The 14,765-nt window shown below is 38.6% G+C and overlaps 1 protein-coding gene across 5 annotated transcripts in view; it reads right to left on the bottom strand.

Moving 5' to 3' along the window:
* The window catches only part of GRIA4 (glutamate ionotropic receptor AMPA type subunit 4), a 210,647-nt gene that overhangs the window by 81,028 nt on the left and 114,854 nt on the right, over nt 1-14,765 (bottom strand). For all 5 annotated transcript variants that reach the window (XM_057372470.1, XM_057372466.1, XM_057372467.1 and 2 more), the window contains exon 4: nt 10,409-10,593. In XM_057372470.1, coding sequence (XP_057228453.1) covers nt 10,409-10,593 — 185 coding nt within the window. The remainder of the gene's footprint in view (nt 1-10,408; nt 10,594-14,765) is intronic.

Raw genomic sequence — 14,765 nt, 5'->3', positions numbered from 1 at the left:
GAGGGGAAAAGGAAGCAAGGAAAGAGATGAAGGATGCAAGAAGACCCCGTGACAAGTCCTTTGAAGCATTAGTTCTTTGTCTCCTACTGCCTATTTGCTCTTTCAGTAACCGAAACAACCTATTTCTCTGGTCCAAACCTCGTCAGTTGTGTGCTGCAGTATTCTTATTAGTGAGCAGCGTGTGCAAAACCCCAGCTGCTTCACAGAAGTGAGCCAGTGCAGAGCTCCTCCTGGCTGTGCAGGGTGAGCAAACTGCTGGTGGCAGTGCTGGCAGCTGGCTCCTTCAAGAACTATCAGTTTGCATTGACATTCCAGCTTTCCTTTGAGGCAACTCCACAGACCTCTTGGGGGAAAAAARTATGGAGAGTAAAGAAGGATGGAGAAAAGGCACTTTATGAATCTTCCATTCCCTCTGGGACTGAGATACACATTGTGCTGCTACTATGTCCCTGAAGTGGTGTGAAGCAGCCCACACCACTGTGTGCCATGCACAGCCAAATTCTTTGGTAATGACTTGCTCCTGTGGGAGCAGAACTAAACCTGCATTTTATTCATGCAAATCTAATAGATATTGGGGAAAATTCTTGCTATTTCTGAAACGAGAAATAAAGAAATCTACATTATGCCACTAAACTATGTGTAARAGCCATGCTGTCTCTTGATAAATACTCATCTGTGTTGTGCTAGTGATCCTTTGTGCCAACACACCTGTGTGCTCRTGACAAACAGGGAAGCAGAAGAAACTCTGCAGGAATGCTCGAGCTAGTACTCTGTGTAACTTGCATCTGGTTAATTTTTGCCTTCTTGTCTTATGTTGCAATTTATTGCAAAGTATCATGTTTTAATTTATCATTATCTTAAATTAAGTCTGTTGTGATCAAAATATTATTTTWAAAATGCCATGTGCTATTATTCAGTTAGTAGACACACTGGAAACTCAGGTGAGAAAAAAAGAGATGTTTTTAAAGCTAGCCAAAYTTACAACTTGATCAATTTAGAGAAACTCAGCAGTCAAACCTTACATTTTCAAGTTTAGCACTCCTGTGACAAAGTAAGAGCAGATGAAGAATGTGTTGGCTTCTGTACTTTCCTCCACACATACATTTAATTGCTTTCATTTTGTTGGTACTACTGCTACTACTATCATTACTACTACTACTACTACYRCCACTAATTCTTGSTGGGAAAACCCATTCCATTTTACCTATCAGAGTGATTTATTTTTCAGTGCAAACACATACGTGACATTTCTCTGCAACCTATCCAAAGGCTTTTTAAGGCTGAGGAAGCTGAGCAACAGCAATGTCAAAACAACACACTGAACAACTGAGTTAGACAACTGTGAACAACATTCAGGACAACGGGCAGCTACTTCCCTATTATGCTTATTAATAACAATTATTAGCTGTTATTAATTGGAGTTTATTGGTTCACAATTTTTACCAGATTAATGATACTAGTACTATGTGACTTTGCATCCATGTGTAAATTTTAATATCACACATTACARTGTAATTCTTCTTATTGTTATATATCAGTTCAGCTGTGTACACTGAAGCATTAAATCTGTGCCAGATGCTCCATAACAGTTTTCACCTCTGTGTTTAAAGGCAAATAAGCTCTGGATGAGCAGTGAGGCTCGTTCTTGATGCTACAGAGCACTGACAGAGCTGAGGAAAGTGTTCATTTACTGGGAAATATCCTATTTAATTCTTGTGGGTTGGGGAGAGCAGGGTGCAGAAAAAAAACCCACTGGAATCAGCCTGTCTGGTACACCAGGAGCTAGACTGATGATCTCTGACAGCAAAACTGATTCACTATGCAAAATTCAGAAGAAAACGCTGTTCACAGTGGACACTGGACTTTGAACACACAGAGTGCTGAGGTTTTAACTTTGTCAGATGGAGACAGTRGGAGAGGATGGAGCTGCTACAGATGGAAGAAAAAAGGAAATCCATTAGCAATTCATGCAGAAAGGAGAAGCATTTCTGAATATAGTCCTGTGTATATCCATGTGGATGTGTTTGTGAACATATCTGTTTGTATAAATATAGGAACAAACTCTGTCACGTTATTGCATGTGAAAAGCCCTAGAAAGCAAAAATCAGGAGTAGCAACATTCTTTCAGAAAGAAGTAAACATAAAGGTCCTAGGCAAATGCAATTACAGCTAGCTCGTGTTTTCAGCTTGCTGTGCTGAGTTTCACATGAAGGTCTCTGTGGAGACACAATTAAACCAAATTTGTGGTAAAAATCTGCCTGAGAGGCCATCCAAAGTAAGGAAAAAGTAGCAGAGTTCTCAACAGCAGAGAATGAGGAATTAAAATTATAGAGAAGCATTCTGCCTGACTTAGCAAAGGATTTTTTTAGATGTGGTCACAAATTGGTAGCACAGAGGTTGATCTGGTCACACCAGTACTCCTTCTGGCTGTTTCTGATGTGAGCACATCACAGGTTTGCAAAAATCCGTACAAGATAACACACAGTTCACTCACTCATAAGGTGTTTCTATGTCAAGAGCTGCCTACAGATGTGTAAAGAGAGCACTGTGAATCAAAGGAGCTCATCTGTGAACATCTGTGCCTTATTTCRTGACCTGACTCTCAGAATGACTCAGCAAGCACAGCAGGACAGACTGGGTACACACTGGATAGGCAAGAGGCTTTTCCAGAAAGCTCTTTTGCTTTGAGTTTACCAAGGACCAGTCATGCACATGGCAGAGAAAGCCCACAGCCTCATTGCCAGCAGGCTGAGGGAGGTGATCCTGCACCTCTGCTCAGCTCTGCTCAGCTCTGCTGAGGCACATCCGCAATGCTGAGCCCAGTGCTGGGCTCCCCAGTGCCAAAGAAACATGGACATACTGAAACAGGTCCAGAGAAAAGCCACGAAGGTATTGAAGCATCTGTCATATGAGGAGAAGCTCAGAGAGCTGTGACTGGAGCAGCCTGGAGAACAAAAAGCTGAGGCAGATCTTAGCAAGATGTATAAATACCCAGTGGGATGGTGCAGGGAAGGGGGTACCTGACTCTCCCTCAAGGTGTACAACAATAGGRTGAAAAGCAAAGGACACAGGTTGCAACACAAGAAATTCCAGCTAGATATGAGGAATTTTTTTTTTCTATGAAGTAATCAAGTAGTGAAAGGAAATGAAAGTGTTGCAGGATCTCCATCCTTGGAAGMATTCAAAATTTGGCCGAAGAGGTGCCCTGAGCTAAGCTTTCCCCCTTGAGCAATAAGAGATGATCTTCAGAGATGACTTCTAATCCCAATTATTCTCTTACTTGGTTTGTGAAATTGAAGTGTTCATATTAGTACTTCACAGTCTGAATTTCAAAGCCAGCTCCAAAATCTGTCTGAAAACAAATCTCAGAGCTACAAGAGTCCAGTCTTTTTCTTCTGGTACCTTGTTTCTCTGCAGTACTTAATATGTGCTGACAATGAGAATTCTGGCAGAAAAAGGGATAGGGGAGCAAAACTGTTAACTTCCAGTTTCAGCACTTCATGCTTTTGAAAGCTTCCTTACATAATTTTACATGATTGACAGCAAAAATAAAAACAAAAATGAAAGACAGAAGAAAAGGGCTAAAATATTTACAGAGATATTTATAGAGTTAATAACACTATCTCTCATGATCTAAATGATTCTTAGCTTACACTTTTCAGTGTAATTATCAAATCTATTTGGAGTATTGACTGCATTGTATACCTGAACACATTTCCAAGCACTGAACAATCTATTAAAAATAACTGTGAGATCAGCTATGGCTGAGCAAATGACAGTCTGCTTCTCCAGTAATAAGGGTTATTAGTGTCTGAAGAAGTAAAAAGAGCAAATACAGTGGCTGAACAAATAAAATAAGTTTTAACTGAAATCTTCAAAATTATTTTCTGTGATATTTTTTAAAATCTGACCACAATTTCGTTGTTTTACCACACTTCAGTATTGCTTGCAAAAGAGCAAACAAAGAAATAATGAAAGAAGTCTATGACATGTATTTACTGAAGGTAAAGTATCCCAACTAATTAAATGMGAGTACAGTTTAGGAAGACTGCCATGACATTTCTTTAAATGTGTGTGTTTTGCTATGCACAAACACACTCATCTTTCTAGGGAAAGCACTTTTGTGCCGCTAACTGTCTGTGGGTCTGTTTATCAAATTTCTGGTAAAATAATTTTTAACACATTTGGCAATTTCAGTTACATTTGAAAGGAAGACAACACCTCTAAGGCATTGTCTAAGACATCTAAGACATTAAGTCTGTACAGTTCTCATTAATATGGGCTGCTGGGTAGAGGACAGAGACCCATCTGTTTCAGCCACCAAAAGGACAGGAAGCACCCACACACTGCACCTTCTGTCTGACAGCTACTAGTCAGCACATGGCTACTGAAACCTTCCACACATTCCTTGTTAGCCACAATAATTGCCTTTTCCTTCTTGCTCTGTACACTTCTGGAAAAAAAACTTTTATGGTGCTTGTGGAAGCGGTGGTCTAGGAGAAAAACAAAGCCCATGACAAACCAAGGGGATATCACTTGTTTTGGTACTTCTGAACACCGCTTCCATCTGCTATATGCAGTTTCTGGGTTGTTTCACGTTGTATTTATACAAATTAAGCAGTAAATGAATACTAATGTGAATAAAATTCTGGGGGAAAAAAATTTAAAAATAATGATTTTGTTAGACAGGGAAGCCTGACTTGGGGTTTCATAACTTCAACTTAAATAGGTGTATGGTATTAGTTTTRTTTGAGCTTTCTCAGTAATAAATAAACCCACGTTTCTTTTGTCAGCATACTTACTTTGAAACATGGATTCTATAYTTCGGATAGAAATTCAGTAAATGCATAAGCTTAAAGTAGTGATTTTCTAATTYTTTCAGATCTACCCTTGAGCCCTTGGCTGACTTGACCTGATTTTCACTGAATGAGCAAAAAAGGCAAACAGATACACTATTTTTAAAAGGCAGGAAGAAAAATAAAATAAAATGAAAAGAAGGAGTAAGAAAAGAAGCAAAACTCTCAATGAACAGTTGTGTGTTTCTTGCTGCGCCGTATGTGGCAAATGACTCCTTTGGCCTGGACTGCTCAGATGCTGTACAGCTTGCTGCCAGTGCTAGTGGATTAGTTGGAAGGAAATGGAAATCATTTTACAATGGGCTTYAAGCATTTGTTTCATCTTAAGCAGAAAGTTCTTTGTATTAAATTCATGGGAGCACTTTAGAAACACAGCTTGTAAAGGAGAGACACAGAAGAAGAGAATTTTCCATCTCTTTCACTACTTTCATCCTTTCATTCGAACCGAGTATTTTTGTGCTTTTAAAAGACCACCTACTGAAAGCATAGTGAAAAAAGGATGTCTGTAAACAAGGACATAACGGTCCTTTACAGAAAATAAATTACTAGAAATACATTCTGCTGTATAAACTATAGCTGTTACATAAAACTGTAGAGATAATAATTTTATCTTTCTGTGTCTTTGTTTTAGCTCCCTTTTACTGTCTTGTCCCAGTAATGTGTAAAGGTAATGGCGAAAACAATCCCTGTAGGAAAATGGGGCTTTGCTTCTGTCTTCAGTCACTTGTGCAATACAAATAAGGGCTATCCTTTATTTTATATCCTTTAGTTTATGTTTTGAGCTAAAAATTTTTTGCATATTTTTTATTATGGCTTTATTATGAACAGATGAAACAAAGGGCGGGGTAAATATGGGGAGATCTGATCAGATTTAGTGAGATCACTTACAAGCTTCTGGAACACACTAAGTATAAAAAGTTTTGCAAAACCATTAAATGTTGATGTGTTTTCTCCAAGATGGAAACACACTTTCTGGAAGCTAGGTGGAAGATGACATGGAATAGATCTTGTGAAGATTACAAAATCCTAGAATGGTTTGAATTGGAAGGGACCTTAAAGATTATCAAGTTCCAACCCCCTACCATGGACAGAGACACTTTGCATCTTATTTTTACTGGTTTTGGGGCTGCTGCTCAGCAGTAAAACATACTGTTTTGAGTTTTTACATACTTTGAGTTATACATACTTTGAGTTTTACATATTTTGAGTTATTTCTGTGGGCAAGCAGCAGTGGTCATGTCAAGTGTTGAATCCCCTTGTGTCAAAGACTGTGGGTCTGCCCCAAGCACCAGCACTGCCAAAGCTGCCCTGAGAGGCCACGGGGAGGGAGCAGTTCATGCCCAGAGCTCCCTCCCCCAGCCACACATCAGGACTCTGTTGGTCAATTAAAATGGGTCAGGGCCTGCTTCCCCTTCCCAAAGGCAAATCATGTGCATCATTTAAAGAAGGCAAGTAAACAAAACACTTCTGGCAACAGTCTCGGTGTTTGCATGGTGTCTTTCAGAGCCTGGGACCGCAGGGTAGTAAGGTCTGCCAGAGGAGTGAAAAGGATGAGTCTCACTTCCAGGCAACAAAAAAGGTTTTCCTGGTTATGACTGTTGTAAGTTGTTAAGAAGATAAGGTGTTCTTTCACCATCCTGAGAATAAAGGATGAAAAGGAGCTAAAATTATCTTGGTARGCTTAAGTTGCAGCAGATTGTTAAGTGTAGGTGGAGATCTGCTGACTCAGATAGGCTGAAGACACTGCCTCTCTTACGGATCACAGAGGCAACAGCTCTTTGATGTGCACAGAAATGGATGTCTTGCTGCTTAAACGGGTCTTTGAGCTCCATGGCAACTGGCACCAACACCAGAACCAAGCAAAACATTTCCAATAACCCCCGAATACCTCCAGTTCAATTTTGTGTGGGTGAGCATGACCAAAGAGGMGCACAGCTTTATTAAGAAAACGATCACAGTCATCGCGTATCCTCGAGAGATAAGATCTGAAACCATTGCTGAGATGAAGACAGGAGAGGGAAGTCCAAGCAAATCAGATTTAAAAGTTTGAGTGCAGGCTGAATCCATCTTCTGGATTTAATGTAATGGCAGTCCTATTGTCCCTTTATAAAATGGAAATCTAAAACTCTCTTTCTCTGTRTTTCACCATAAAAAGAAAAACAGACTTGGCCCTGCCCAAAACTTCAGAGCAACATAAAGCCTAAAAGGAAGATCACATAAGACCTAGAAGAAAGATCACATGATAAAAAATGCACATCCTGGGTTGTGCATGGCGTGAGTCTGGAATTCAGAGACATCATTGGTTCCAGGAGAGAAGCTTATATGAAGAAAATACTCAGAGTGGGGAGTAGACTCTACTCACATGAAAATAAATGAGAAAAAGTAATAAACTAAGAAATATAGGAGACAAAAGGAGATGAGAAATGGTGACAACGAAGTTGTACAAGAAGTGAGGAAACAGTAAAGTGCTGTTTTTGTCTGCTGGCAGCTGAAGAGGACAGAGAGCAGGAAACACCAGGTCAGGTACGTGGGCTGCAGGTATGGGCAGGCGAGGAGCACATTAGCTCACTTCTTGAACACGGCCATGGGAAAAGGTCCACAGTCTTCACTGCTTGAGGTACACAGTCATGAGAAGAGTGAATGTGTATGTAYATGGGCAGCCAATTGAGAAGAAATCCACAAGCCCACAAGCCAGATTCCCTCCCTTCATTAGAGCAGATTTAAGGGCAAAGCACTTTGAGTTATGGTCTCATTACTGAGATTTAATTACTTTTCCTAAATGTTCTGCAGAACATTTACTTGTACATTGCAAAGTATTACAGTATAGTCACAACTTAGGCTCTCAATTACAAGAGAACTAGGCAGGAAAGAAGTTGAGTTAATTAGACTCACTGAAGCTTAATCAATTCCTCTGTGTATGCAGGGAAGAACATTCCAACTTTTAGTCCATCTGKGAATCCACCTTACCTGTCTGCCACAGGTTATTAAAGCCCTCAAAAAAAGGGAAAAAGTCAATGGCTGATATTTGAAAATAGCTGTTAATTTGCATTTTCTACATCGGACTAATTCCTTTTTGCTAATTTAATCATTCRTATTTTTGGAAAACTAAATGCTTTTATGTCTGAGACTGCTTCTGACTGCCCATCCTTAAAGCAGCATTTGGTTTTTGATGGTCATATTGGACCCCCAAACCAGCACCCCAAACCCATTTGTAGGTCAGCCTGTCTAGGAAGACCAGGACCTTCACAATGGTGAGTGAAGCTGCAGCTCTTCTGCATACTTTCTCTAGCCTGGYTGTAATAATATTCCTGGTTTTACTGTAACTGTCCTTTGAAAGGATGGAGAGAATTTCCATGCATACTGGGGAAGAAGGGAATTCACATGATATATGACTTCCAATTTAATTAGGTCATGCAAATATAGATATATATATGTTATGTATATATAGACGGTGACTACAGAGAGAAGAAAAAGTCTGTAAGCCCACAAGCCAGTTTTTTTCACTTAACTAGCACAGATTTAGGGCAAAGATTTTATATGTAGAAACAAAAAAACATAAGTGCAAGTACAAAAAAGGTAGGTAAAATTTATTCCCTAGGTAAAATTTATCCCACCCAAAATCAGACAGCCAGATAAATTGCTTCCTTAATRYGATACAAGTATGCTGTATATTAGGTGTTAACTCCTACCTCAACTCTCCCTGTGCAGCTAATGAAGAGAGGGCTCAATCAACTTTCAGGCTTGTCCTGTAGAAGTGTGAGACAAACTCACCATGTCTGATTCAGTCTGTTGTACCCATGTGCTCCATTTTTATTTCTTAGCATGCCTGTATTAGCAACCTGCTTTAGGCAAGCAAAACCCAGACCTGCATGAGCTGACTGTGCAGGTGCCAGMCTAGAAGGAAAATAAATAGCAGCTCCTGGATGCAAATAAAATGTACACGTGAKATCAGTGAGATCCAAACTTGTACTCAGTGACTTTATTCTCCTTTGAAATGGAGTGGATAGTCAGTAGATACACCTACACAGGATTGTGGGTGTACTTCAAGGCTTGTGGTAACAGAACATGATTTTCTGTGTCACGTTTGCATGTCATGTAAAAGAAATCAGGTGACATCATGTGCACACAGAGGGGAGAGAGAAATTGYTTTTTTGAATGTAATTTAGAAGACCCTCACACGAGTGTTCTGTTTTACTATAATGTATATTGAACTGGGGGAGGATTTCATCACAAGCTATAGAAAGTATGTTAAAACACAATGGCATTCAGAATAAAGAGGAATATAATGGCCAAATGAGTRTCTGTAGCAATATGGCATTGTCTGTTCTTTTCTTAGCAATAGTCACAGAAAAAATCCTTGTTATATCAGCCACTTAATTGATTCTCAGTTTCCCTCTTTGCCTCCTGCCAATGAAAGCAAAATTGATGTGTATATGACATTGAGTACTATTKTATGCATTTATGAGTACTATTTTATGAATTTCTGTATCAAAAACGCCATTTTATTTCTCAGCTACTTCAGAGACAGATGCATCATGAATGGTTTTGCAAAAAAAATCTTCAAAATTCTCTAATGCATTAACCAAGAGAAGCAGAGTGGTGGCAGAGGGTCCAGCACCAGCAGATGGCATTCATTCCCTGCAATTCCTGCAGCAGCAGGARGCACTGAGCAGTGAACTTGCACCATAGGAATGAAATATGTGAGATCATATGAGCAGCAGATAGTTAACCACAAGTTATTCTCCTGTGATTTGGCAAAATTTTTCTCTCTAAGCATCATTTAATTTTTCCCATCATTTAAGAAGGAGCTTACACATAAACATGTAGAGATAGATACGCCACATCAGAGCAGGAGGGTTTGATGTTCACTTTGCACACTGGTATAGACACTACCCAGCACAAGCCAGCCTGCCTGACCCAATATTTTCTTTCCCCAGTAGCATGCTTCCACAAATAACTAATGAAAGAGCCTGACCTCTCTTCCCAGTTCAACAGCCCTTCTGATCTACTACTCTTCATCTTCCTAAATACCCTGCCAAGGTGATAAAACTATCAGTTTAAATATTTGTAACGATTTTTAAAGCTTTTTATGGCTCAAAATACACAACCTGTGCTATTTGGCAAATAGAAAGAATAATGGATTTAAACAATATTTWTTTTCCCCTAAAATGAAACAGAGCTTTACCCCCATGAAGGTACAGACTAAGAGCATGCTGGCAATTCAGCACCACCACGTTGTTCTGCCAGCCCTCTGACCCTGAGGCAGAAGGTATCAGGCAAACGTGCAGCTGCCCTGACTGCTGGCATCTTTAACCACCAAGCTTCTGGGGGGGAAAGTGGGGGCTCGCTGCCCTGATGTGCTTAGACAAGCATTACACATGAAAAGAAAATGGATCAGGCAAGTGGACATCCAAATATAGGGCTATGGGGAAAACAACAACAACAAAAAAAAAAAACTTGAAAGAAAAAATTGCCATTGACAAAATAAACAAAATGCTATCTCATCTGCATTTCAATAATGTGTTTATGGTAGTGTTAAAAGCAGGTGTTACCTGTTCTAAGAGATTCTGAAGCCTCTCTATTTCACAGTCTATTACAAATTTCTTTTCTTGCCTTCGGTCCAGATCTTCTAAAAGCCGCCTGTAGCTGGCATCGTTAAAATTCTCCACACAGATGGCACTGACTTGCCAGCTATTTTGTCCTGCTTTTTCCATAATTGCTTGAAGTATTGAATAACCTARAAGAGAAACATACAACACACTAGTAACACAATCTTTTCATTTTTTCAAAAGGAACTGTTCTTAGTCAATATTATATCTCTTAACATTTTCTCCTGCAGGGAAGGGAATAAGAGAGTATTTGTATCCCTACCTATGCTGCTTGTCATGATCAGCACACAGTATGCAATTAAGAAAATTTACAATCACTGTGATCAGGATGCTGGGAGCGAGCATCACGGATAATCTTCATATGATTCATACACACAAACCCTTCCAGTCAAGCATTCAGCTTCTCAGATTAGTTTAGTACAGTTTCTGTATCTGGGCATTTCACGATAACGCAAAGGAAAAATCTGAGCCTACTCATTCAGCAGAAGTATTTGCATACCACAAAAGCATTCAAATGCTTTGGTTTGGGTTGTTTTTTTTTTAAAAAAAAACAACACTAAATCCAAGCAACTTTTTAATGYTTTTATTAGCACAAATTCTTTATTTCATTTAATTATACATATATATTTATATGCCAGTATAGATATATGAATAGAAATGATGTTGAACTATTTTAGAGATTTCATATAGCCTGAATCAATGTATGCAAAGAGATTAGAGGTCAATGAATGAARGGCATCAGAGAAGCATTAACTGTTCCTACTTCAGGATTACTGCTCTCTATCAGCACCAGTATTTGATGTCCCCTGTGCAGTCTTTGAGCCTATTCATGGGAGGGAAAGGCAGTGTCCAGACAGAGGTGTGCCCCTAAATGTGCAGGGAGTTCTCTGCCTGCAATCTCAGGCTGCCCTGATCCACCAGCCCGTCTCCTTCTTCCTGCTCTTGGTTTTTGTCTCAATTGGGATGTGCAGTTCAGAGGCARTGGGGGACCTTATGACATGACTTAGGACAGCTTGCAAGGTTCGTCTTGACCTGCTCAACCAACTCCTGAAGCAGGAAGCATGTATTATTCTGTTTTTCATCCAGAGCAAGTGGGGGATTTGTATAAAGCAATGAAGATTATGTATCTCACATCCAGAGTGAATGTTTTAAAAAGGCAGAAAGAACAGAGGGATAGGTATGTGTCTCAATAACATCTTCATATCAATGATACAGTTTGGAGAAGCTCCTCTGTCTAGAACCACAGCAGGAAGTATTGTGGCTTTTAACTCATTATCTGGCAGAATTTTTCCCCACTAGCTTTAAATGAAATATTTTACCTCTTAAAAATTTCCCTTAGTAATGTGGCTACCCAGTGATAGCCTCTTTCCCTCTTCAACAAGAGGATCCCATTCTTGAGTGCAGTGACCCCCCAGGTGTCATTTTAATGCACTTTAAGATGCCACCGCATGACATACTCCCTGTAGAAGCACTCTGAGATATTCCCACAGATTTCAARAGGAATCTTTGTAAGTTGCATTTCAGAAAGAGCACTTTGAGTGTGTGGTTKCTATCTAACTAATTATCAGAAGACCTACAACACAACCGAAATCTGAGTTTGCCTGCAATCAAATAAAAATAGACACCAGTGTTATCAAAACATGAAATTTTTGGGATGCATGAGAAACTAACWTTTTTGCAAATCTAGGAGTAGCTATTTTTCTACTGGCTCCTATGACATTTGCAGCCTTTGAAATATTAACTTAAATTTTGTATTTTCCTATCATTAAGAYATATTTTAGATAAAAATACTAGCAATTATAATAAATACACATAATACAGAACATATTTTATAACATAAATGAGACATTTATTTTATGAAACAGTATTTTATTGCAGGAAATTAATTCAAATACTTAATGTATCGACTGTTAAAGCATTTCTGTACTCAGCATATATTTTTAACATGATGACTGTTATTTTTTTCAAAGAACCATGCAGCTTTCCTGTTAATTGCTGCATAATTATTCTGCTTTTCCTGTTGCTATATTCAATCTCCTTTTTGCCTGTAATTATCTCTGCAAATCATGACAAGATTCCTTCCCAAACATTGTATTTCTTGCTTCATTTCCTACTCATTTCCATATATAGACATATATTAAAACCACTCCAACATTACAGGGGTTCCTGCTTCACTTATACTGTAACTTTGACTTGATCTTCACTACGAAGGCAGTCAACATTTACTTAATTCAGCTTCCTGACACTAATTAACATTTTCTTTGATTCAGAATGAATGGTGTTTGAAACAGCAACTGACATCCCCTCCTTCCTTTCTTACTTCACTTGGACAACTTCACTAAGATGTGTTTTGATCAAACTGATAATTTATCCCAGCATAAAGCATGACAAATATCAGACAAACACAYAGGAAACCTTCTCTTCTATCTTGGATCAAGGTTTCACTTGCCACATTTCATTAACAACTTCCTTCATTTAGGTATTTGAAGTTTCTGCAGCTTCTTGTCAGTAGCTGGCAATTAGATGAGGGTTTTCACATACAGCAGAACACAGCTAAACAGCAGGGAGTGGATATGGTGCAACATTCTCYATCAGAAGGGTTCAGAATCCCTATGCAAGTAATCAGTGGCATGGTCATCTATTTAGCGTTCAGGAACAATTTTTAATATAAGAGACTGACAAGGATGGAGTTTACACAGAATGAATAAAGGCATTCACAGGCTCAGTTGGCATAAAAATTAGACATGCTGCGGAGAATGCTTATTTGTCCAAAATAATTGGCTACAGCTGGCAGAGGAAAAAAATTAGTTTCTGCAAACATTTTATAAGGCAAAACCTGCTAAAACTAACCTGGGATAATTCTCAGAAACTGAATGTATTTCTATTCAAACAAAATCCCTAATCTTTAGAAAGATGCTTGCCCAAGTAAAGATAGCAGACATGAATATTATACGTGTCATCTGAAAGGTATTTATTTTCTGTTTACCTGCTGTTGATCCTCAGTTATGCTACAGACAGATGAATGATTCATTTTCATCCCCTCCYATGTATTGTGAAATAATATTTTCTGCGAAGAAGCAAATAAAAAAAACCCTAGGCTAGCTCCTCTCCACTGAGCTGCACAATCCTCATTTTTCTAAATGACATAATTTAAGACAATGTTTAAGACTATGCCAATAAATAAAAGTAAGCTAAGTTCTGACAAATTTTTTATAGTAACCCCTCCTCATCAGCTAATTCAACCTTGAAATGCAAATAACTCATTTATTAAAAAAAATGGTTGTACCCAAGTATAAATTTGAAGTCTGGAAATTTGTATCAACAAGCTCCTGGTCCTTCAYAGAGTTTGCATTTTTCTTTTTTTTTTAAGCAGCAAATCAATAGAAGAAATAAAACACCAATAGAACTTCCTGAAAGCACAGCTGAAGTCCTTCCCAAATGCAAGGACATTATATGCAAAAGCTTCTTTTTCTTCTTTATGGGACTCCATTCTGGGGAATTTTCCTCAAATGACCTGGGAGGAGAAGTCTGCCAACTGATTTTTGTAGGTCATTGCTTAAATGTAGAAACTATCAACAACTGCTTAAGGACCAGTTATACCAATTCCACCTCAATATCCTGGAACCAAAACAGAGGCAAGGCAAGACTGCAAACATTTTGTTTTCTGATCCCTTCTGTCTTTGATTTTCTGTTCTCTGGTCAAGTAGAATTGTGATGATCTACCATACTGCTATTTGCTTTTTTTTTTCTTTTTTTTTTTTTTTTGCCTAAAAGATAACACACAGTCATACTGTTGGGGAAAAAAAAACACATAAAAAAACCTCCAAACATGAAAATGAAGAGTTACTCTATTAGTTTCCTGTAAAATCAAAGCTGGAGATGTCTACTGCAAGAAACCTATGTATTGGGGTTGAAACTACAGCTAAATATGTTACAAAAAAACCCTCAGAATTTTTAAGCCTTCTTCCCTCATTCCACAACCCACTGGCATTTTTTCATCAAAAAATGCATCAGCCATAGAAAAATAACAGCATATGTGCCCCTGATGCTGTGGAGAGATTAGTACTGCTYCAGAGTCAGATATCTTCTAGAGGCCAAAGTGTGTAAAATGGACAATTTTGTAGTCCAGGATTCCTCCTACTCACCGCAACATTGCTGCAATTGGAACCTAYACACAACCTTCCTCAACCCAAGCAGCTGAAATAATGAGTTAGCTTTTTGATTTAAAGATTTCAGTTGCCTTTCAGGCTTTTTTTATTTGTCTTCAGTTAGTCTTTCCCCTAACCAATTTAATTTCAGC

This window comes from Malurus melanocephalus, unplaced genomic scaffold (assembly GCF_030028575.1).
Source record: "Malurus melanocephalus ecotype Western Australia unplaced genomic scaffold, MMel_1.1 scaffold_172, whole genome shotgun sequence".
Classification (NCBI taxonomy): Eukaryota; Metazoa; Chordata; class Aves; order Passeriformes; family Maluridae; genus Malurus; species Malurus melanocephalus.
This window is presented reverse-complemented; position numbering and strand designations above follow the sequence as displayed.